Here is a 23,078-nt window from a genome sequence, read left to right as displayed (position 1 = left end):
TCTCGTGCTCGGGATGATCCTCTTGAGAGCATCTGGGCCAACAAAGTAAGTCAAATTCACACATACATTAAATTGTGTATAATGTATGTCTTTCTGCTGACATTTAAGACAACGATGTGCATTCGCCATCGGGAATGGAGGTTTGATGGAGGTATAGACATATAGCTGCAGCCTGCAACCTTTACAGTACAGATGGATGTGCACTTGCCAATGCCCAAGCCCTGCTATGTCCCTCTTCAATTACTCATGGATGATCTGTAATACCGCACCCCTTTTAGGATAGGTTATCTGGTAATACTCAGTAGAGATAAGTTAATGGATACCCTTGAAAGTGCATTGACCAAAATGACTAGATTTCCAAAAAGTTTGTAGCTGGTCCGCAATCAAACAAAGTAATGGATATCATTGAAATATTTGCGATGGGAGTGTTTGACTATTTAAAAAAAAAAAAAAGGTATCCAAGGCCCAAGACAGTTGAAAATACATGTAATTATTGTTTTTCTGTCTATAAACTGTAACAGAGTTTGTATGGATTCTCTACTTGTTTTGAACTTCACTGCTGTAATGGTTCTGTCATTTTAATTAATTAATTGAATGAGGAAAAGGATTTACATGGCTGTTTTGATTCGGCAAGATGATTGGAGTGTACTTGGCCTCATTTGCATAAGTCATACAGGACACCAATTGAAAGTGGTTACCAGGTAATAGACTTCGGTGTAAGATAGCAGACTATGTTCACCCTGTCACTGATGACCTTGAAATCTCTGTTGCCTTTCAACAGGTTAGGGGTGGTCCCTGTCCTCCTCTTGGCTCTCATCCTTACTCTGACCCTGGTGTTCTTCCCTCGCAACTCTGAGACCCCCTCCACATTTCGGGAAATGGAGGTAGGCATTGAGTTGTGGAGTAACCACACACACACACACACACACACACCATCTTGTATTATTTGTCATGAAGACCATGGTTGACCCCAGAGTTAACCTTTAGTCCAGTGACAAATCCCTGGTGGAAGTGAGAACCAAAATCAAGGTGATTAGTCTAAATTCTGAATTAAGACACAGGCACACCATCATATTTTACAATAACAGTCCAGTGTCTGTCAACATCAGTGCAATAATGGGAGGGCATCTCCAGCTCCTCAGTTCACACAATTATCAGCATCTACATATTCATGACCAGTCCAGGTATACCTTTAGCAACACACCTCTATATCCTCCTGGCATAGTTTGAAATATACTATCCTTTAGCAAGTGTACTTGTACTGAGCATCATTTTAAAATATAACACACTTGGATCCTTATTAGATGATTCTCCTTGTCAACACAAATGATAAGAGACAGTCTGAAACAGACAGTCCCTACATTCCACCCTTATTTGAGTCATCACGTTTTGTTTTTTATGGACACAGACATCTTCCGGCCGTTAACAGAGTGGCCTGGCCCCGTTGCAAAACATGTGGCAGTGTGTTTGTCGTAAAGACCTGGTCTGGTTTATCTCATCCCAACAGCAGCTCAGCACAAACAGACTGCAGCATTTCCTCTGTGCTCTGTGCCAAATAAGCCAGCCAGACCCACCAAGCAAGCTGCCACCCCACAGAAAGCACAGCCCGGCCAGTTTACATTTTATGCTAGCATGGGGAAGCCAGAAGTACTGGGAGTGGCAGAAACTGTCTGAGTTTCTGGTCAAGCCAATGGGCAATATCAACACACACATACAGTACAGTAGATCCAATGATTCAGGCCATTGCATTTTGACTTAATTGATCATTCTATTTTTAACAACTACAAATTTTCAATAAATTCATGATTTGCTTTCATGATATTTTGGGGGATTTTCGTTCTCCCCTCTGACATATACACTGCTCATCAGATCTTGATGAACGAATTATTCAAGTTGAAAATCTTTACTGATGTACATTGTATAATTTATTGAGAACAAAATGACGTAACAACGGTCAATGGAAACCAAAATCATCAACCCATTGAGGGCTGGATTCAAAATCACACCGAAAATCAAAGTAAAAAATTCTGTGTGAATTTTATCACGGCAACTCATGATGTGATTCAGTAGTGTGTATGGCCCCCGCGTGCCTGTACGCACTCCCGACAACGTCTGGGCATGCTCCTGATGAGTCGGCGGATGGTGTCCTGGGAGATCTCCTCCCAGACCTGGATCAGGGCATCAGTGAGCTCCTGGACATTCTGTGGCGGTACTTGGTGGCACCGACACATAACGTCCCATAGGTGCTCAATTGGATTTAGGTCAGGGGAACGAGAGGGCCATTCAATGGTATCAATGGCTTCTTCATCCAGGAACTGCCTACACACTCTGGCCACATGAGGCCAGGCATTGTCCTGCACTAGGAGGAACCCAGGGTGACAATGGGTCTGAGGATCTCATCCCGGTACCTAACAGCAGTCAGGGTACCGTTGGCTATGACATGGAGGTCTGTGCGACCCTCCAAGGATATGCCTCCCCAGACCATCACTGACCCACCGCCAAACCGGTCATGCTGGATGATGTTACAGGCAGCATTACGTTCACCACGGCATCTCCAGACTCTTTCACGCCTGTCACATGTGCTCAGTGTGAACCTGCTCTCATCTGTGAAGAGAACAGGACGCCAATGGCGGACCTGCCAATTCTGGTGTTCTCTCGCAAATGCCAATCGAGCTGCATGGTGCTGGGCAGTGAGCACAGGTCCCACTAGAGGACGTTGGGCCCTCATGCCACCCTCATGGAGTCTGTTTCTGACAGTTTGGTCAGACACATGCACACCAGTAGCTTGCTGGAGGTCATTTTGTAGGGCTCTGGCAGTGCTCCTCCTGTTCCTTCTCGCACAAAGGAGCAGATACCGGTCCTGCTGTTGTGTTGATGCCCTTCTACGACCCAGTCCAGCTCTCCTCGTATAACGGCCGGTCTCCTGGTATCTCCTCTATGCTCTTGAGACTGTGCTGGGAGACACAGCAAACCTTCTTGCGCCTGCACGTATGGATGTGTCGTCCTGGAGGAGCTGGACTACCTGTGCAACCTGAGTGGGCTGCAGGTACCGCCTCATGCTACCAGTAGTGACAAGGACACTAGCAGAACACAAAACTAGAGAAGAATCAGTCAGGAAGGATAAGGAGAGAGCAATTGTCTGTGGCTACCACATGCAAAACCATTAACTTTTTGGGGGTTGTCTTGCTTTTGCCTCTCCAGTGCACCTGTTGTCACTTTCATTTGCACCAAAGCAGGTGAAATTGATTCACAATCACTTGTGCTTCCTAAATGGGCAGATTGATATCCCTGAAGTTTAACTGACTTGGTGTTACACTGTGACGATTAAGTGTTCCCTTAATTTCTTTGAGCAGTGTAGTTAGATTTATGTCATAAAATATTGATTAATATAAAGATGCATTGCATAATAAATCTTAAGAGTGTGCAAACTGCTACTGTATACAGTAAAACAATATTGATGAGATATGAAACCTATCAAGCCTAGTAGTATCTAGTATCTAGTTTCACCATTCATTTATTACCAAATGCCATGCTTATAATGTAAAGTGTGGCTAAAGGCTTGTGCCACATTTGCCAAAGTGCCAGTTATAAGGACCTGTAACAATATTGGGGAGATCCGGGGCAATTGTAAAAATGTTTGCTGTAATATTACTTACTAATATTAACACTCAACCAAGTTTTAATTTTAGATTTTTTGATATCAGAAACTTACATCTGTCCACTAATCATTCATAAATGTGAAGGTCTCTAAAGAGGACACTTGGATCACAATACTGATTTTAGTCCAGGAAGTCTGATGTTACAGTTGGCAGGGGCAAATGTAACAAAAAAACAAACAAAAAAAACACCAAATAAACCTACTGAACTACAAACGTGCTGATTTTTGCTGGATTTTTGTCCCTTGCTCTGTCAGTTGTCCACCATCAGCTTTACATGTGAACACGCTGACAGGGGACAGAAAAAACGTTTGATTGATGTGGTTTGACTGGATAACGTGATCAATTATGCAATCGCAAAATCCTGAGAGACTGTTTCATGGTAACAACGTTTTGATACATGGTGGATCCTTGTCAAAAATAATATCTTCATTCTCTGAGCAACAAAACACAAAATTACATCTTAACTAGACCTAAAGAACATGTAGGCTACATACTGGTAGAGTCTCTAGTTTAAAGTAACCCGATGCCACAGACTGATTAGTGTGATTTACAGTGGTCGCAAATGTAACGACCACGCCCATCTATGCAGTCCTCGTGTCCCCAACACTGTGTTACAATTGCCCCCCCTCAACCCTAGCAGCCACCTTATGTGCTCGCTAGATAGCAACAATTCTGACACGTCAATATGTAAATTTGTAGCCAACAGAACATTAATCATAATGATACAAGTGAGGATTCATATACATTAAACCATAAGATGTCATTTGTAGAACTAAAACCATCATTACATAAGTACCCCAACTATAATACAAAGTGTTTAATCTTGGGGCTAAATAGTCTAATTAGCATATAGTGTCTATGTTTAGTTTATGTGCGTATGTTTACGTGCGTGTTCTTGTGCGTGCATGCTTGTGATTGCGTGTGTGTGCAGGTGCGTGTATGCATTTTTTTGTTTGTGTGTACTGTGTAAGCATGCATGTTAGTGCGCATGCGTGCATGTGTGTGTGTGCAAGAGATGGCTAACCTCTTGCTGTTAAACAAAAGCAAAATATCACAGTGCCAATTAGGCCGGCCCCAGACAGGGGGGCCCTGTACTGAGTGCTCCATGCCACATTAATAAAACATGGCCCCAGCTCTGGGCTCTGCTCGCTGACTAATTGGCAAATTAGAAAGTGAGATGCGTTAAATGAGAGAACACTGCATCCGCAAGAGACAATGCCCCCCCCCCCCCCACCCCCACCCTCACCAAGGCTCTATCTTCAGTCAGCAGTAGGGTTGTTGCCTCCTTGTAAGATTTTGGCCTCCTTGCGGTGAACCAAGTCTTGGGGGAGTTTGGGTTTCTTGGTTTAGTATTCTCTTCTACTCCTCCTGCCTCCTGGTGCCCCTTTTGTTCCAACAGGCAAAGTGATGGTAAAACAACAGCAGTTACTGTCTTAAGTTTAACCTTCACCCACTGTATTCAAAATCACAGGGACTAGACACGTTGACCCCTACCTGTGAATTTATTTATTTATTATTGTTTCCCAAGACTATACTCTTTCCTGGTGTAGTGATATTCAATGAATCACTGAATAAATAGTGTATGCCTTTTGAAGAGGACTGGATTAAATGTATTTAATTAGCATTATGTATTTTCAATCATCATGATCTTGGTGTTTAATTCAACAATGTTATTTTATGAGCCATTTTTATTATATTTAAAAAATATTACTGACATTATTAATGACATGGTCTAACATTATTATTATCTATGAATGTAAGGCCTCGTAGTTTCGTTCACAGATGGTTCACATCAATGTTTTCCATGTTCCATGACAGTTATGTTCATGGTTCATAGGTGTTGGTCGAGTTATACGGTCTATAATGTCAATACTGTGTCTCTACTGTGTTTAATGTTAGTGTTTTGAATGAGGCTATGAGTGGTTATGTGCGTAGACCTGTCGTGATTAGCTGCAACAGATAATAAGTGAATTTATAGAAAGACATTGGTCAACTGCAGTGATGGTTATACCAGTTACATTGGGCTTATAGTGAGGTGCAACTTGCAGGAGGTCAATAGATCTGGAAGCATTTTCTTAGCAGCATTAATCACTGAGGCCCTCCTCTGACATCTGGTGGACAAAAGGAGAAATGTTTCTTATAGTCTCCCAATGCAATATAATGTTGCTAATCAAATGTAAACATGTAAACTCTTGATAAGCCGGCGTATGACAAATAATGTGGGGTCTCTCTCCTCCAGATCGTGGACAGTTTCTTTATTGGCCGCTACGTGCTGCTGTCCTCTGTGAGTGTGGTCTTCCTGGTGGCTCTGTCCATGCTGCTGCCCCATCATTTCCTGGAAGCAGTCTATGCCAAGCCCTTGAGATACTAGAGCAGGCCAGGCCAAGTTGTCAATGTGCACTGCTCGAGATGAGAGGGACCAACAAGAGGGACCCAGTGAAATGGACCGCAGATTGCACTCGAGCCAAAACACAGGGATTGGCAAATGTTTCTCTGTGTTTGTTGTGGGGTGTCTTTGGTCAACCAAAATGAAAAGATACTACACTGTCTGATGTAGTACAGTAGCCTATAGATTTAACAAGGATGCGTATGCATATGCATAACCAAATCATATGGATTAGGGTTTTCACCTGTTCTCATTTTTGTAAAATGTTATATCCTCTCTTGTAAGTCATCCACCTATCTTACTCTGGCAAAATGATGATTTTTTCAATGGGAGGCAGGCAATGATTCCACAGAGTATGACACTCCCTGATGTAACACAGATGATACTTGTTTGTTTTATATTTATGGAAAGCAGTGGTGTAAATGTTGTGGGATGGCAGTTGCGTTAACATAATGCATATGACACCAACTCTGAGGCCTGATTTTGAGATGAAAGACTGATTTTGTATTTTTTATGTTTGCTTTTAACAAATCTTTACCCTTTGTTTGTATTGTGTTTTTAATACAACTTCAATAAATATTTGATTGTTGGAATCCTTTCTCTTTAAACTAATGATGCTTGAATCACAGAATTTGCATCACGCTAATTCCACCCTCAAAGTCATGCAACATTGAAATGATACTCACAGTCACGCCAAGTAAAGGACAGTCTTGCCTAGTCTTGATGTACTGTAGCAGCCTCTGTTAAAAATATGCATAACGTTTGTTTAAGTTTTTTCATATGCAGAAGGGTGGCTTTTGGATTGGATTTGGTTAACTAAGATGTTAAGATTTATTTTTTCTCCTTTCATTACCTCCTTATAGCTGTCGTGGTTCCTCAAGCCCACTCAAGTTGAGGTAATTGAATGAAGACAGAACTGTCAGTGGCGATACTGTGATGTCGAAGTAGACCTCTCACATAGCTAAATGGAGTAGGGTGTTCATTAACTCCAGATGCATCCTCTGTTCTGTCACTTTTGCCATGATTTAAACTAGATAAATTGCATCTGCATTCAACCACATTGAAATGTAAATTTTTCGACTGACGGATGTCTTCTTTGAGGGGCTGTCTGGTTTTCTCAAACAATACAACGAAGCAGAAAAGCACAACTGTGGGTTGTCCCACAAAACTTGGAATCTTGAAGTAACAATGGGCACCACCATTTTGAAGTTATTTTACTCTGATAATCAAACAGAATGTTGCTGTGGCACAATTTCTTTCATTGAACATTGACTAAATGTAAACAAAGTGTCAGTATAATGTCGGTATGTGTAACACCATGAAACAAAAATGTTGGGGTCCATTGCCTTTCTGTGCCAGTGATATGTACAGTAGCCTATAGATATAACAAGGATGTGTATGTATTTTTTATGCTTTGGTTTTCAACTGTCCTCTCTCTTGTAAGTCGTCTACTGATCTTACTCTGGCACACCGGCATGGTTATGGGGGGGGGGGGATGGTTCCACAGAGTATGAAGCTTTGTGCAACCCCCCTTCTTCCCGGTTCCTTGCAAGCCCCCACATTTAAAGTGTGAATCCCCAACGGGACGTGCAATGAAATTCCAACCAGGATGATGAAAGAGAATCTAATGAATCAAAACCAATCCTATTAGTTCCGGCCCACATCTCCACACAGGCCTTTTTTACAGGGTGAATCCACCACAGGTTTCACACAGTACTGGGAAAACGGGTGCAGGGTGGGATGGGATCTGCAACCATTCAACTCAGGGACTCTGCCTGTAATCAACCGCATGATTACCACAAAACATGATCTTAGTCATGCTTAGGGTGTCATTGAGTGGTATAGAGTTTTTAGGCATGACACTTAGGAAATAGGATTTAGAATAAGCAAACAAGTGGGCCTGAACACTACCTATGACTTACTGATTTTGCACTAGGGCTCATGAGTTATTGTTGAAACTCTCCCATTTAAGAATGTTGATAGATTCCTCAGCAACAGTTGGCATTTCAAGGCTGCCATGCAACAATTACCAACATGTCCTTCAGCTGCCTCACTATCTCTCTTCCTGCCAATTCAAGGCAAGCAATCCCAGAGTTCTTTGCTGTAGAAGATCCAAGTGTATTTCTTTTAAGACATGTCTCTCTCTCTCTCTCTCTCTCTCTCTGGAGTGGGAAAATGAGCAGAACAAAGGGTCTGGGGGTTTGAGGCTCATTTGGAACCTCCAGCCCAAGTCTTTGTGGAGCAGCCAGCTGGATATACAAAGAGATGGGGGGATAGAAAGAGAGAGAGAGAGATGTGAGGGCAAAGAGGTGTGTGCAAAGCCCAGGATGTGGGTGTGGGTGCTTGATATTGAAGCAGGGGAGGGTAAAAGGAGAGGAAGGGGGTTCTCTTCACTAAAATCTGCATTGAGATCCACTCAAGCAGAACTCCTGCCTTGCTTTTCACCCACACCCTTCCCTTCCTGGTTGCAATATGGCATGTGTCACCAACCTTTCAGCTTTCGCCCCAAGCTTACCTTGATGATCTACTGATGATCACCACCCAAATATCTTACCCACGGTTGGAGCATCGTTTCCACTTCAACAAGGGACTAGAGTCTGTGGGTGAGTCATATTGAAGTTGAATTCACTCTGGCTGGCAAGGTTCTCCGGGAGATCTTTGTAGCCATTTTGTTTTAGATTGAAAACATGAGAGAAAAATGTGATGAGAGCTTACTGGGGAAAGGCTAAAAATGGGTGAGCCGTCTCTAAACCCTTCTGAGCTTGAATTTGATTAGGGCTTACTGCCCAACGAGTGGGAACTCTGGGAACAAGAAGATGCCATCCAGTGTGAGTCCCTGGCTGGCTGCTTCTCCATAGCTGGGAAATGTGTTTTTTTGGAGAAACAAGCCTGCAACGGGTTGCCCTGGCAACAGCCAATGTATTTTTGGGGCCGAGGAGTGTGGATTTTCTCACTACTGCCCAGGTCTCGCTCCATTACCCCCTTTGTGTGAGGCCAGAGGGTGCTGTCAGTGCCTCACACACTCTGGGGACAAATCCTGAATCCCAGGCCCCAGCATCGCCTCGGCCTCTTACCCCTCTCAGGAGGGGATTACCCCCAAAGCCACTCCTCCTGGGGGGAAGATGAAGGTCCAATTTAGTAGGTCAGATTGCTTCCCAATGGCCCTCTTACTGCTCGGACCCGACACCCCATCGTGGGGCGAAGCGTGGCTCTTTAAGGGTCCAGCAGTGACAGCGGGGGAGAAGTGTCCGAACGTCAGCCACCTCCCAGGGAAGGGGATACAGTGTCAGGCTTTAGAGAGGCAATGGCCACATTGACGGGCATGGAGGGTTGTCTTTAGTGGAACATGGGGGGTCACTGCAGTCCAAAAGAAAGCTCTGTTGTTACATCTGCTCAGATGTGTGTATGGCCAGAGGTCACTGGTCAGCTGGAACACATTGGTCATGTTCTTATAGTCATCATAGTCATTGTGTTGGATGCTTCAGCCCCATTGTATCAGAATAGTTCCATACGAAGATGGTAACTTCTGTTGTCAACAATAATGAGTCACTCACTGGGTTAACGGCAACCAGTGTAAGATACATTAATTTCTTACAATACAAAATGTTCTTAAATCAATTAAGGACAGCTCAATAACTTTATGCTTTGGGCATGAATAAATAAATGCCCAAAGCATACGGGAGGAATGTTCTGGCAAGTGAGACATTGAAATCAGATCATATCTCAGTAAGGATGTGAATTATACATGTTGCAGTTAGGTTTTACCAACTTTATATTATGTCTTCTGCTCACAATTAAAAGAGATACAGGCCTTTGTGACATTGTTCTTCAGTTTCCAAGTAAGTCATTCAAATCCTTGTTGATTAGTGCAGAGCACAAAGCAAAAAATTAGTCAAGAGGTTGCTGAGATAAAACCAAGATCAGGTCAAATCTGTTAGCCCAGCACGGTACCTCTGTTCCCCGAGACCACTTAAACCAGCTGGACTTGAGTCAGTGAAAGATTTGACCAGAATGTTTCGACAAGGTTGTATTCAAAACTTTTGTTTGATTCTGATCGCTGAGCCAAGATGATGTATGAGACTCATACTGTGCAGGCAGGCAGCTACAAATTTGCCTGGCTAGTTTTCTAGTGAGGGGGGGGGGTCTTGAGTTGTCTCGTTAAAGGAAGACAGCGGGGGGAAGAGAAGTGCTCTGTTTTCCTTTTCAGTCTTCATCAAAGGAAAAAGTGTTCTCGCAGCCAGATAATTGATATGTGAGCTCAGAAAATTGAAATTGTCACCATGCAACTAAAATGAATTATCTCCACTTGGACAAATGAGAACGCTATGGTCTCAATGTCTATTTTAGATCGTGCAGTTGGCTTTTCATGACGCATTATACGTTCATTGTTAGAAAAGCTGAATGTTCCCCAACAAAGCATTGGCCTTTCTTGGCATTGAAACATTTAGATATTGGAGGGGGTCAGACTTGTTTGAAAACTCCCACTACAAAGTCTTTGCAAGAGGGGCATCATTTTCTCCGGCTAAAGCGCCATGGGCACCACCAAAGGGGGCACCCAGTAGCTGATACCGCCCGCCTACTTTAGTCAGTCGCCCTTGAAGAAATAATCTCAAAACAAAAAACAAATGGGTATGGAGGAGCAATGCCTTTGTTGTTATGGAGGGGGAAAGCTGTTATTGTGTAGGACTTGATCAGTCAGCTAGTAGACACTTGATTAATGGAACTGATCTGGCTTGGTAAAACAGGCTTCTCTGTATCCCCTTGAACCCAGACCCTCCCCCCGGCCTTATTTTTTGTCACCCCGGTCCGTGCAGAACGAATAACACAGATGTTGTTGGAAAAGACAGGACCCCTTGGTCCCATTCCCTGCGCTCCTCTCCCAGCATGGGGCCTGAAACTTGTTTTTCAATCATTGTTTCCCCCCCCAACTTCTTTCCCCCCTAAAGAAAAAAGAGGCATAGAGAAAGAGGAGGGAGAGAGAAGGACAGCGAGAGAGCGAGGAGGAGAAAGGCAAAAAAAAGATAGGGAGGGAAAGGGAGCACAAAAGCGGGGTTGAAGGAATATAAAGAAAAAACATTCTTTATAACAATCTCCAAATAATTTAGCACAGGGAGGTCCAAGTGTTGTCAGAGAGAGTGTCTAGTTGAGCTGTGCCTGCAGAGTTCAATGTCTCTCCAGGGCAGGCAGGGATGATACGCTAGCAGCCCCGGCATAGTGCTGAGGAATCATCCAGGAAGTGCAAGCAGGACATCTAAAGATGCAGGTTGGCCTGTGGCTGCTCTGGGTGTCGTGGCTGTATACCTTGGCAGAGGGGTTGGGCCAGTGTCAGTGCCAGTGTACCTGTCTACCAGAGCAAGGGTTGGCAGTGGGGTCAAAGCCACATACCAAGGAGCACGTCCACCATCGTTTGGAACACCAGCACCAAACTCAAAGGAACAGGCCACACCGGAGAAAAGGTGAGAACCTCCACCCCTCCCTCAACAGCACCACTCAATCTTCCCTCAAGGGAGACCTTTACCACAGCAGCGAGGGATTGATATGCTCCATTCATTTGTAGAGAACTAAAGCAGTTAGTTACCCATGATACCCTATTTATCTTAACTCTTGGGCAGTTCATTGTTTTATTACAATTGTATTTGCTAATTGATTAATGCATATGACATACTGTATCTGACAAATATGTTATTCTGTACATTTGAAATATTAACAGTTGAACAGTATCAATAACATCAAGCATCACCATACACTTTAACAATATATGATTTTACTGTAAGGTTGTGGCATACATTTATTTTCAATTACAGTAATTATGTTTGCCCCACACATTAACGATAATACAAATGTATGTAATGTAATGTATGTAAGTCATGCATAGATTATACAAGGTTGTCATTTGCTTGTTATATTCTTTGATCACAGTGTCAGAGCTGTGCCTACCCCAAGCCTTTATAAGGAACATTGCACTCAGCATGCCTCCTAGTGTGAGGACCACACATTAAATCTTTAAGATGGATAACCCTGAAGAACGTATTTGCCAATTGATGAAAACCATATGAGATTGCTTAGGTCAGTGATTCACCTGAGTTGACTCTTGTTGCTGAATTCATGAAATCAAATCTGTGAGACTTCAGCCAAAGTTGTTTCAAACTATTTATTTATTTCAAGTGCAGAAGCAGTTGTGTTATTCTAACAGTTCACTTGCAACCTCATCTTCAGGAGCACATAATTTTTTTAAAGTATACAGGTTTGGTCATTTTTAATTCAAAAGTCTCTTGCTGACAGTTTGCAAAAGATTTATGATTAACATTTAACTTAGAGACACTTTACTTAGAGCCAACAGGTATAATTCATTATGATGCAGTCATAAGATGTCTCAAGCATTTTCTGACTCCGTTGTAATCATCTTATTAGTATTATTAGTATTAGCTGTTTTAATAATTGAGTCAGTTGAGAGATTGCCACGTGTAAGATTATGAATTGATTAGTAAAACATGCCTATAATGCCCCCCTCCCTTTACCCTTTTCCCCAAAAATACCAATATAACACACACACACACACACATTATCATACCTTTTACTTATTACTAGACTTCTCTCAACCTTTTGACTATAACATAAAATAGGTTCATTTTAAAGTGACTCCTCAGCAGCACATCTCAACCCACCATAATTTCCATGTGTGGTATTTAGGGGGAGACCCATCCTTCAGTCTCTCTAAACCTTTTGTTAGTTGTTGAAAGCTGACCGATGCCGAGGCCATCTAGCCCAAGTTGTTGGATCAATATAAGCGTCTGTCACCTCGACTGGGCCTTTTAAGGCCCACACAATGGACAGTTCACTAAACAACACTTTATGCATGTGTTCTTTTGGAGGGAATGAACTACTACTGGTAGTTCTCTTTTCTCTGGCTAGCTACCTCCAGGAGCCATGTTTGCACAGGATCTTGGGTAATTTGGATAAGTAACTATTAGCTCCTGGAGTTGTTTTTCTTTACCCCCTCACAGCTATGCTCTATACTTGGCCCATTGTTTTTTCTGCTGTAATGTATCACTAGATGATGACATCTGATGTGAGGGTCTGTAACAATAAGAAAATCACATTTTAATATCAATTTTGGCCTAATTAAAATCTGGTATACTGGTTTATTTTGAACACCAAAACAAAGCAACAAAACAGAGTAAAATTACATTAGGGGAATTCAAGTACATTTCCCCATGATATGAATTTGACATTATTTGCAATAATTGTATTAAATGTGGATGCTGCTTTTACATTGCATTCATTGTACATTTATTTAATAACAACATTATCTTAATGTTGTTGTTCTCTAATTACTTATTGGAATCATGAGTGGAGATATGGCATGCTTGTACATTATTTTCAAGAACTCTCATCAGATCCGAGAGAGATGTAATTTCCATGTATTGTTTTGAAACATGGGAGCCTCAATTTTGTGTGTTTTAATGCAGTGTGGACAGAACCTCAGCTACAAATGATTTCCAACGAAAAAGACCAGTCGACATGCCGACAGTATTTCAATTAGTGACGCAAGTGGAATTGAAGGCTTTCAACCATATGTGGACCTAAACTGACTGCTGAAATAGTCCACTTAAAAAAAATCAACTCAAATGTAAGCTGTGCGACAAAACATTTTAAACAAATACACACAATTAGTTAACAACTGTATTAGATAGGCTTACCTCAAAGCTGTCGTTTCATTAAAAAACGTGCGTGTGATGTGATTCAAGTGTTTAAGCTTAGACCACAATACATTCAGGATCAGCTGAAATGCATTTTTTTTCTTTCAATAATTAGTGTAATGATTTACAGGTGTTGATGATAAAACGGTTGCAAACAGTAAGCTCTCATACGATGAAAGACAGTAATTTCCAGCTCGCGGGCAAGTTGGGACGTGGGAGTGTCGCTTTTTTAGGCGGTGACTTGTTGCGATTTCGCTTACCTCTCCTCGCATAATAGTCACAAGGGACTGCTCCTAACTGCGATGGCGCTCTCTGGGATTTAGATAGCTGTGATCAACATAATGGCTGATGAAAACCTAATGCATTATCTAATAATCTTACAAAAAGTGAATTTACGGCCCAATTGAGCTTTGAGTTGTGCGTAAAAGTTTTAGAAACCGGGTGCGGTGTAATTTGTCCTCTAGTGAACTCATGCACCAGAGAGGTCTACGATGCAGTGAGCAATTGTTTACTCGCGGTGCTTTCATAACCTAAAATACATAATGACAGATATGTTTATAACACTGTTACTATTATTTGGAACGCTTGGGAAGCTAGCAGGTAAGTTTTTACATACATATATGTGTAGATATAGTGCACCTTGCAGCATAGTCTGTGCCATATTTGATAGGTTTATTGGAAACGTATTATAATTCATATTAATAGTAGGGCCTATAAATTGTATAAGTAGTTGTTGCAATATTAAAAACAGTAGGCTATAAGCGAATGTCTCAGAAATGTTTCAGCCTTTTCAATTGCTCAGTTGATTTGTATCCAGCTTTGAAAGATCTTTGAATGTAGCTCAGCTTTATCTCAACATCAGTTTACAAACAGTCACCAGAGATGATACTGCTACCATTTGTTTGTAATTGATGGGCTAGCAAAAAAACTGGCTTTATCTATGACATTTAGCTAACAGTGTCTCATGAGTTCTTTGTTTTCTCTGCTTCCACAGAAGATTAAGAAATTGTGTTATAGTACTTTTTCATATTAGATATATTAGGAAAATGATAATGATAATGACGATTTTCAAAACATGAAAATAACGTGTTATAGTAATTAAGTGATAATGATGAAAATAACATGTTCAAGTCTTTTGAAGAGAGTGTATTTAAATTCCATTTTGATTGGATTTTTTTTTATGTTGTGGGAAGTTAAGTGTCAGCACATCCTCCTCAGGAAATAGCTCTGTCATAAACAATAGAAACTTTCCATAGGCAAGCCATCTGTCTGTTGCCAAGACAGTCTTATCTCACGCTTGCGAATATGGCATGGCCTCTGAGGTAGTTATGTTTGCTAATTACATTGTCATAATATGCAAATTAGAACACATTGTAAATCTTAAGACTTGATAATCTTTGAGAGAATGTCATCTCAAACATTATTAGAAGAGTCATCATATAGCTTTCCCATGCTTGCTCTTGGAGGTTTAGGCTAGGTTAGCCTACTCTTAAGCACTTAGTGACAAACATATCTTTATAATGCTATACAAATACAATTGTATTGATTGAATACCAAAACTGACAGTCAGTAATCCTCAGCTCACATCAATAATGTATCTTCCTTTCAAAACACTCCTACTCACCCATGTGATTGGCATGTTTTGACAGTGCCACAATGAGGGCATTGTTAGCGGGCAAATAATAGCATGTGTACACCGCCCCACACTCAGTGCCCAGGTGACGGATTTCCTTGTAGCCCTCTTGATTGTGTTTATGTTATGGTACTTTTGTTCTTCTACAGAGTGGGGGGAAAACAGCCCCCTGTGACTTGCTCAAGATCCTGTCCCATACAGGAAGTTGAGTGCAGTCCCCCCTTCCCAGACACTGGTCATCCAATAACATGGGAAAATATAAAACAATGGAATTCCAACACGACATTGGCTAAGAATATACATTGTTTGTTGATAGCAGAGTTTTTGCGTGTTTTAGTGTTTGTGTTCTTTACTTCTTGTTGAGTGTGAGGCGACCCTGCACTGCGGCCATTCACTGGGCGTGGTGCCTCTCCACTGTAAAAAGCCCACTATTACTGTTAAGTATACCCTTGCTGCACTTTAAAAAGGAGACCACACACTTCAGATGTAGGCTAGACTGGGGAGTTGGTTTGAGGTGACTCTCTGGTCCACATGTTTTCCTCTCAATCTGTCATTAGCGTCTGAGTACTGTACTACATTGTTTGCTTCAGACACATTAAAATGTGTTTTTGAAGGTTGGAGGTACTTACTAGGTGGAAAGGCTGCCAAAAGAGTTGCTTTACAACGTGTGTCAATATTCCCAAGCATCTGATTAAATTATGGGCTTCCACTGCATGAGTTACTGCTGTGAGGATATGACTTACATTTGATCTGTGAATAATATCAACTGACTGCAGGGAAAGGGTATGCGTATGCATGATTTATTGTCAGGGCCCTGGGAATATTGATTTACTGTATAGTGATGAGACACTACTACATGACCATATTTACTACAATCATTGCAAACCACAAAATACATTCTAGTTGTCACAGCTTCAAACCCTTGTCACAGCTTCAGTGAATGAACAGATGCATTTCTCCTTGACAGAATCTGAGTTGATCTATTCTTACCTCTACGTTGTTTCCTCCCCAGGTTCCAGACTGCGGGCAGAGGAGGTGCCCCCCCGGATCGTCCACCATCCCTCTGACGTGGTGGTGAGGGTGGGCAGCCCCGCCACCCTCTCCTGCCGGGCAGAGGGAAACCCTGAGCCCTCCATCGAGTGGCTGCGCAATGGCCAGCCTCTGGAGATGGACAGGCTGGAGAGCCAATCACGACCCATCGTCCTGTCGGAAGGGAGTCTCTTCTTCCTCAGCGTGGTCCCGGGGAGGCGGAGTCAGTCTCACGAAGGTGTCTATGTGTGCGTGGCAAGGAACAGCGCTGGAAAGGCTACCAGTCGCAATGCCTCGCTCCATATAGCAGGTGAGATTGTGGGGAAATGTGTGAAATCGGAAGGACAGCTTGATTGAGACTAACTTTGGCCTTAGTATTATGACTGTTATATTATTGTTTTTGCTTTTGTCCCAGCCCAGCGCCTGATTCAGTTAATTGATTACTCATTCAGACCTTGATTAACTGAACCAGGAATGCTTGTGCCTGACTGGAACAAAAGCCCTGCATACTGCATACTTTCAGGAGCACTCTATAGTCAAGGCACCTATTCTAATTCTAAGGCCACATTTTCTCATCCATTTTGTCCTCAGACTCACACATCCTGGCCCACTCACTTCCTCTGTCTCCCTCCACACCAAATCTCATACATGGTAGCTGATCTTTAGTGTGATATAAACTTGATATATGATTTATCAGGTCAACAAGAAGAACTCAAATCCACAGAGCCTGCCATAGATTTAAACCTGTTTGTGTGTGTGTGTGTGTGTGTGTGTGTGTGTGTGTGTGTGTGTGTGTGTGTGTGTGTGTGTGTGTGTGTGTGTGTGTGTGTGGCGGGGGGGGGAAATGTCAATATTTGCCCCCCTTCCCCTCAGACAAACACTTTGCTAATTGAACCCTGACCCCCCAGCCTCTGTTTGCACCCAAAACAGGGTAATCAAACAGGGTCAACCTGAGACCACTGAAGTCCTAAGCCGGACAGTATAACAGTTCTTGATTTAATTGTTGGAGGACTTCCCTCCAGCTGTGGAACCATTAAGATAATAGACAGTAGCATTTTACATAACATTTTAGCAGATTCATTATGGTACAGGTTTGAGTGATGTTCATAAGTGAGTGCACAGGTAATGGTTTGATTAGACATACAGGAATTCAAAATACAAATACAAATTCAATGTTCCTTTGAAATTCTTGTCGCTTCAGTATTTCTATTCAAGTAATGTATGCCAAGATACTGTACATTTTAAGAGACCCGAAATTAGTTAATTATTTGGCTTAGTTATACTTCCAGTAATTAGCCCTGATCATAGTTAACACTCATATTTCACTGTGCGGTAAGATAATGTAACAGCTCAGCAAGTTGTTACAATGAAAAAAATCTGTGAAAATGTAAAAAGGCCTCCATGAAAGTGTTATGATTTTTAAATTCAGAGGAAAAGCCATTGTCTTTGTCCTTGTGGATAGAATGGGAGGAAACTCCCATTCAGCAGACAATTGTGGGCCAGATCTGGTCCAAAAGATCTGGGAAAGTATTATATGGGCCAACTTGGTCCAAATGTGGGGGGTCAGCCCTGGCTGAGAGGTGGCAATTTGCTGTGGGCCAGTTCTGGTATGAGGAATGTGGCCCTTATACATTCCTGTCGCTACTGGGCCATCTTTGGTCTGAATGTGGTTGGGACCTTGCCCACATCCACATGCTGGCGAAGGCCTGGCCTTTTCATAGCAAAGATGAGGCTCAGGAATGGCAGCCAGAGGTGTCCCGCTACTGGCACAAGGAACAAAGTTGTACTTGGGCCACATCCGGATCCCTGTAGAAAACAGACGTGGGCCAGATTTGGGCCATCATTTCTCTGCTGACTGGGAACAAATACTGAAAAAAACTTTAATATAGTTTTTTTGGTTCTTTGCTTACTTTGAGGCAAGCGTACACATATCGCTATCGATCAGCCAGACACCTGTTCACCTGCCTGAGTGAGAAGTGAATGGACTCCGCTAGATCCCTTCATAGCTTGATGGAAAAGGAAGAGGTTGAGAATGCGGAGAAAAACAAAGAAATTAATACTGCTCAAGTGGTGCAAGAATTGATAACACTCAACACCAAGATGGACGAGATTCAGACTAACTTTGAGAAACAGCTGAACAGCGAAGTGGATAGTTAATGTTCTTCACTGGAAAAGTCAAATCAAGTGAACCAGAGAGCCGTGATGTCCGAACTGAAGCGTAATGGCAAAGAGATGCGCAAGAAGATTGACCTGGAAGCGTCTGGTAGCACGCATAGACGCCATAAAGCCAACTCACTGAAGGACTTGCGGATGCAACTAAATCAAGATCAAGGTTTGATCCAGACGTATCCATCATTGTCTCTGGATTGCTAGCCGATAAGAATGAGGACATCCTGGGGAAGATCAACCCTACTGTTAGGCCTACTGTTGGCCTAATGCCATTGATGCTGTGTGAATGAATGGGAAAGGCAAGAGGGACCAGGCGTGGTGAAAGTGGAGTGCAGACTGGTGAAAGAAAAGGTTGCTATCCTAAGAATGAACCAAAAGTTGAGAGGGCATGATGGTTATGGAAAGGTACGAAATATCTGCTATCCGCTCAATCTCACACTGACCTGAAACCTGAAACTTGATTGAGCTAAATTTCAAGACACTGCTGAGAAACATTTCTGCAGGAAAGGAGTATGAACAAGTGTACTCATAGAAACACACACCTCGCTGACAGCATAGAGCAGTACGTTCCCATGTAGTAGTGTATGCGAGCAAGATAGGACTACTTTATGTAAAATGTATAAATGGCTTACAGTTTTCTCTGTGTGGCTACATATCTGCCGACAATGTCAACATGAATACAATGTACAGTTTTGTGTATTTATTACAGTTCATTCACTGCCCTTGCGACTAATCTCTGGCGTTTAGGGTATGATTAGCTGGATTATCCAACACCATGGCACTTGAGTTGGATTGCCTTCTCAACTCACAGTTGAACTTTGATCAGGTTTTCCTCCAGATACGTGAATAAATCCCAATATTTACATTTCCACTGTATACTAACCATGTCTGGCCATGTATGGCGCTGATCTGTATCTTCTTTGAAATGTCTCGATTGTTTGAGAATAAACATTTTGCAACTTGGGGGGACACAACAACAATGCAAAAGTATCGAGCTGCAGTGAGTGACATCATATCATCATCTTCTACTTTCGAGAAAATGTGTGGTCCGGACAGGTCTGGTCTGGCCGACTGCCCCCAGTAGTTTGGAGTAACGAAGGGCACACTAATCAAGACGAGCGCAATCAGTGCCGGTGTTTTCCTCACCTTGAACACAGTGGTAGTCTATTTGCCTTTTTCTTGGGGGTATTACACCGCAGCAAAACAACCACCAGGGGTCATCTTTGAGCAATTCTAATGGATAGACTTACTGCACAGTACCTCAATGACACACATACTTCTATTATTCAATTCAATTCAATCAATTTCTATTATTGTATAACAAAATGGTGTGCATAATGTGATTATAGGCCTAATTAGAGTGAGCAATTTATTCTCACAGTAAACTGAGGTGTTTATTCTCACAGCAATTGTATTGCATTAGTCTCCTTTACAAACGTACTGTAATTTGCAAGATACTACAGAACCGATGTTAATTTCTAAATTAAGATGACGTTGCAGAGGGGAGCGAGAGTGTCTGCAATTATAATCTTTGGTTTTCGGGATTGGAACCTTGCTGTTTTCCGTGATGGTATTGAGAAAGGGTATCCTGCCATCATGGGCGTAGCTAAATGGCTGGCCTATAGTTTAACCGCAAGACAGATGGTGATGGAGTAATTTCATCATGGAGTAAATCTTTTTAATTAATCCTCCTTTTACAGTTCTCTCCATTCTTGATCCTGTCCTATCTTTTAAACATTAACCGCTGGTGACCTTCAGAAGTTGTGTTCTACTGCTGTGTCTCAAGCTTGTGCAACTGCATGCAGTGGACACAATTTGGCTACCTGACTTTGCAGACGACTATAGATACAGGGGTACATTTCTAAATTAAGATTAGGCGGCAAGTATTGCAAAGGGTAGCGAGAATGTCTGCAATTATCTTATGTTTTCAGTGGTTGGTATTGGGCCATGGCGCAATACCCAAATGACGCACCTGCCCCTCTCGGCCAGGCAGCTGCACTGATCGTTTCAGTCTGTATTTATTCTTAGAAATTGGAGCGAGAACCAACCCCTGGTGGATTCAGATTCGAGCAGAATCAAAGCTCTACAGCAGGAGCACAGCCTCCCTCCACAAATGTCAAAAAACAATCCCCAGCCCACGGAGATAGCCAGGTGGCCAAAATGCACACAGAACAAATAGTCATGTATTGCATAAAAATGCATTTCCAATAGACCCAATTTTGCTCTGTTTTATTTAATGGATTATAATTGTATAGCCTTTTGCATGAAATGCGTTTCTAATAGGCCACATTGTGTCCTGTTTAATTCATGGATTATAATAATGAATGATATAATTGTGCCACAAAGCCCAATGATTATGAACACATTTCATTTCATCTTGATATTTAGAAACTGCAAAGAAAAGGTGCTTTTTTATTTCATTCAAGATCCATGTTTCTATTCTTTGTAGCCTAATTGCTGTCTCCCAGTGATCCACTTGTTGTCTGTTTCAAAAGTAAAAGTAATTCTATTGACTATATTGGACTTCCTAAGACCTCTTCACCCCCACTACCTTCCCTGTACTAACCCTTACACCAACCCTTGAGACCTCTTCACCCCCACTTCCCCCCTGTACAAGTTCTCTCCTGTTAATAAATAATAAAAAAGAAAAAAAAGAAAGCCTTCTGGCATTACGACTGCCAATGGCCCCTGGTGTGAGCAGTGATTACTTTGTCTTATGATGATTGTTGGATAGATGATTCACTTACTTAAACAAATGTATTTGTTGTAAGTCGCTTTGGATAAAGGCGTCTGCTAAATGCCATAAATGTAAATGTAACATGGAATTATGGCTGATAGTACATTTGTTAGTAACAAGCATTACAAACTAGAAACTGGAAATAAGACAGATATTGTGCACTTCTCGCCAGCCATTGCTGTCGTTCCCCCTTTCTCCAATCCATCTCCAAAGACCTCCTTCCGTTCCTTACCACCTTATTCAACTCCTCTCTATCTACAGGATCTGTCCCAGCTGCCTTCAAGACAGCCAGAGTCAAGCCTCTTCTCAAGAAACCAACTCTTGACCCCTCTGCTGTCCATAACTACAGACCGGTATCCCTTCTCTCCTTCTTATCTAAAACCCTTGAATGTGCTGTCTCTAACCAACTGTCTAACTACCTCCTTCAGAACAACCTCCTTGACCCTCACCAATCCATCTTTAAGGCTGGGCACTCTACTGAGACTGCTCTCCTTGCTGTCATGGAGGCCCTCCACTCTGCTCGAGCTTCCTCCTCTCCTCTGTTCTCATTCTTCTGGACCTGTCCGCTGCATTCGACACAGTAAACCACCCGATCCTTCTCTCCACCCTCTCAGAATTGAGCATCTCTGGCTCTGCACTCTCCTAGTTTACATCCTACCTGGCCGATTGCTCCTACCAGGTGATCGCTGTCCTCTCGATGAGCCCACTGGGGTCCCCCAGGACTCTGTCCTAGGGCCCTTACTGTTCATCCTCTATACCAAATCTCTTGGCTTGGTAATTTCCTCACATGGTTTCTCCTACCACAGCGACGCAGATTACACTCAACTCTTTCTCTCTTTCCCCCCTTCTGACTCACAGGTGGCAACACGTTTCTCGGTGTGTCTTGCAGACATTTCTGCTTGGATGTCAGCTGCTCTTCCTCCCAGGGAAAGCCTGCCCTCTCCAAGACTTCTCCATCACAGTAGAGAGCTCTACTGTGACTTCCTCCCATACAGCCAAGAACCTTGGGGTGGTCCTTGACAACCACTTATCCTGTGTGGCGAACATCACAGCGACAGCACGCTCCTGTAGATTCTTCCTCTACAACTTCAGAAGGATACGTCCATTCCTCACCAGAGAAGCAGCACAACTTTTGGTCCAAACACTTGTGATCTCTCTCCTTGACTACTGCAACACACTCTTTGCCGGACTCCCCGCCTTCATCCAGAATGCTGCCGCCCGTCTGGTGTTCAATCTCCCCAAATTCTCCCATGTCCCTCCCCTCCTCCGTACCCTCCACTGGCTCCCGGTAGCAGCTCGCGTCAGATTCAAGACCCTGGTGCTCGCCTACCGGGCGGCAAAGGGAACAGCCCCTCCCTACTTGCAAGCAATGGTCACCCCCAAACCCCTGCACGATCACTCCACTCTTCCACCTCGGCTGGCCACCTGGCACCACCGCCTCTACGTGGATGCAGCAGCCGCACTACTCGGTCACGGCTTTTCACTGTCCTGGGGCCCCGCTAGTGAAATGAGCTTCCTACTTCATGACTGCAGAGTCACTACCAATCTTCCGCCATAGACTGAAGACCCCTCTCTTCAGGCTACATCTTAACAGTCCCTCCTAAGACCTCTTCACCTCCACTACCCCCCTGTACAAGTTTCTCTCCTGCCAATGGCCCCTGGTCTGAGCATTGATTACTTTATCTTATGATGATTGATGGACAGATGATTCACTTACTTAAACAAATGTATTTGTTGTAAGTCGCTTTGGATAAAGGCGTCTGCT

The 23,078-nt window shown here is 42.8% G+C and overlaps 2 protein-coding genes across 2 annotated transcripts in view; both read left to right on the top strand.

The window, feature by feature from the left end:
* Positions 1-6,179, top strand: part of tmem218 (transmembrane protein 218) — a 6,699-nt gene extending 520 nt beyond the window's left edge. The window contains exons 2-4 of the mRNA XM_083665144.1: positions 1-45; positions 782-884; positions 5,899-6,179. The exon at positions 1-45 is cut by the window's left edge and continues 108 nt beyond it. Coding sequence (XP_083521270.1) covers positions 1-45; positions 782-884; positions 5,899-6,030 — 280 coding nt within the window. The 3' untranslated portion in view covers positions 6,031-6,179. The remainder of the gene's footprint in view (positions 46-781; positions 885-5,898) is intronic.
* A 5,123-nt stretch (positions 6,180-11,302) lies between these two features.
* Positions 11,303-23,078, top strand: part of robo4 (roundabout, axon guidance receptor, homolog 4) — a gene marked incomplete at its 5' end in the record, with an annotated part of 28,182 nt that continues 16,406 nt past the window's right edge. The window contains 2 exons of the mRNA XM_083665163.1: positions 11,303-11,501; positions 16,391-16,717. Of these exons, the coding sequence (XP_083521289.1) occupies positions 11,303-11,501; positions 16,391-16,717 (526 nt within the window). The remainder of the gene's footprint in view (positions 11,502-16,390; positions 16,718-23,078) is intronic.

The sequence above is a fragment of the Argentina silus genome, assembly GCF_951799395.1.
Source record: "Argentina silus genome assembly, chromosome: 2".
NCBI classification, from domain to species: Eukaryota; Metazoa; Chordata; class Actinopteri; order Argentiniformes; family Argentinidae; genus Argentina; species Argentina silus.
This window is presented reverse-complemented; position numbering and strand designations above follow the sequence as displayed.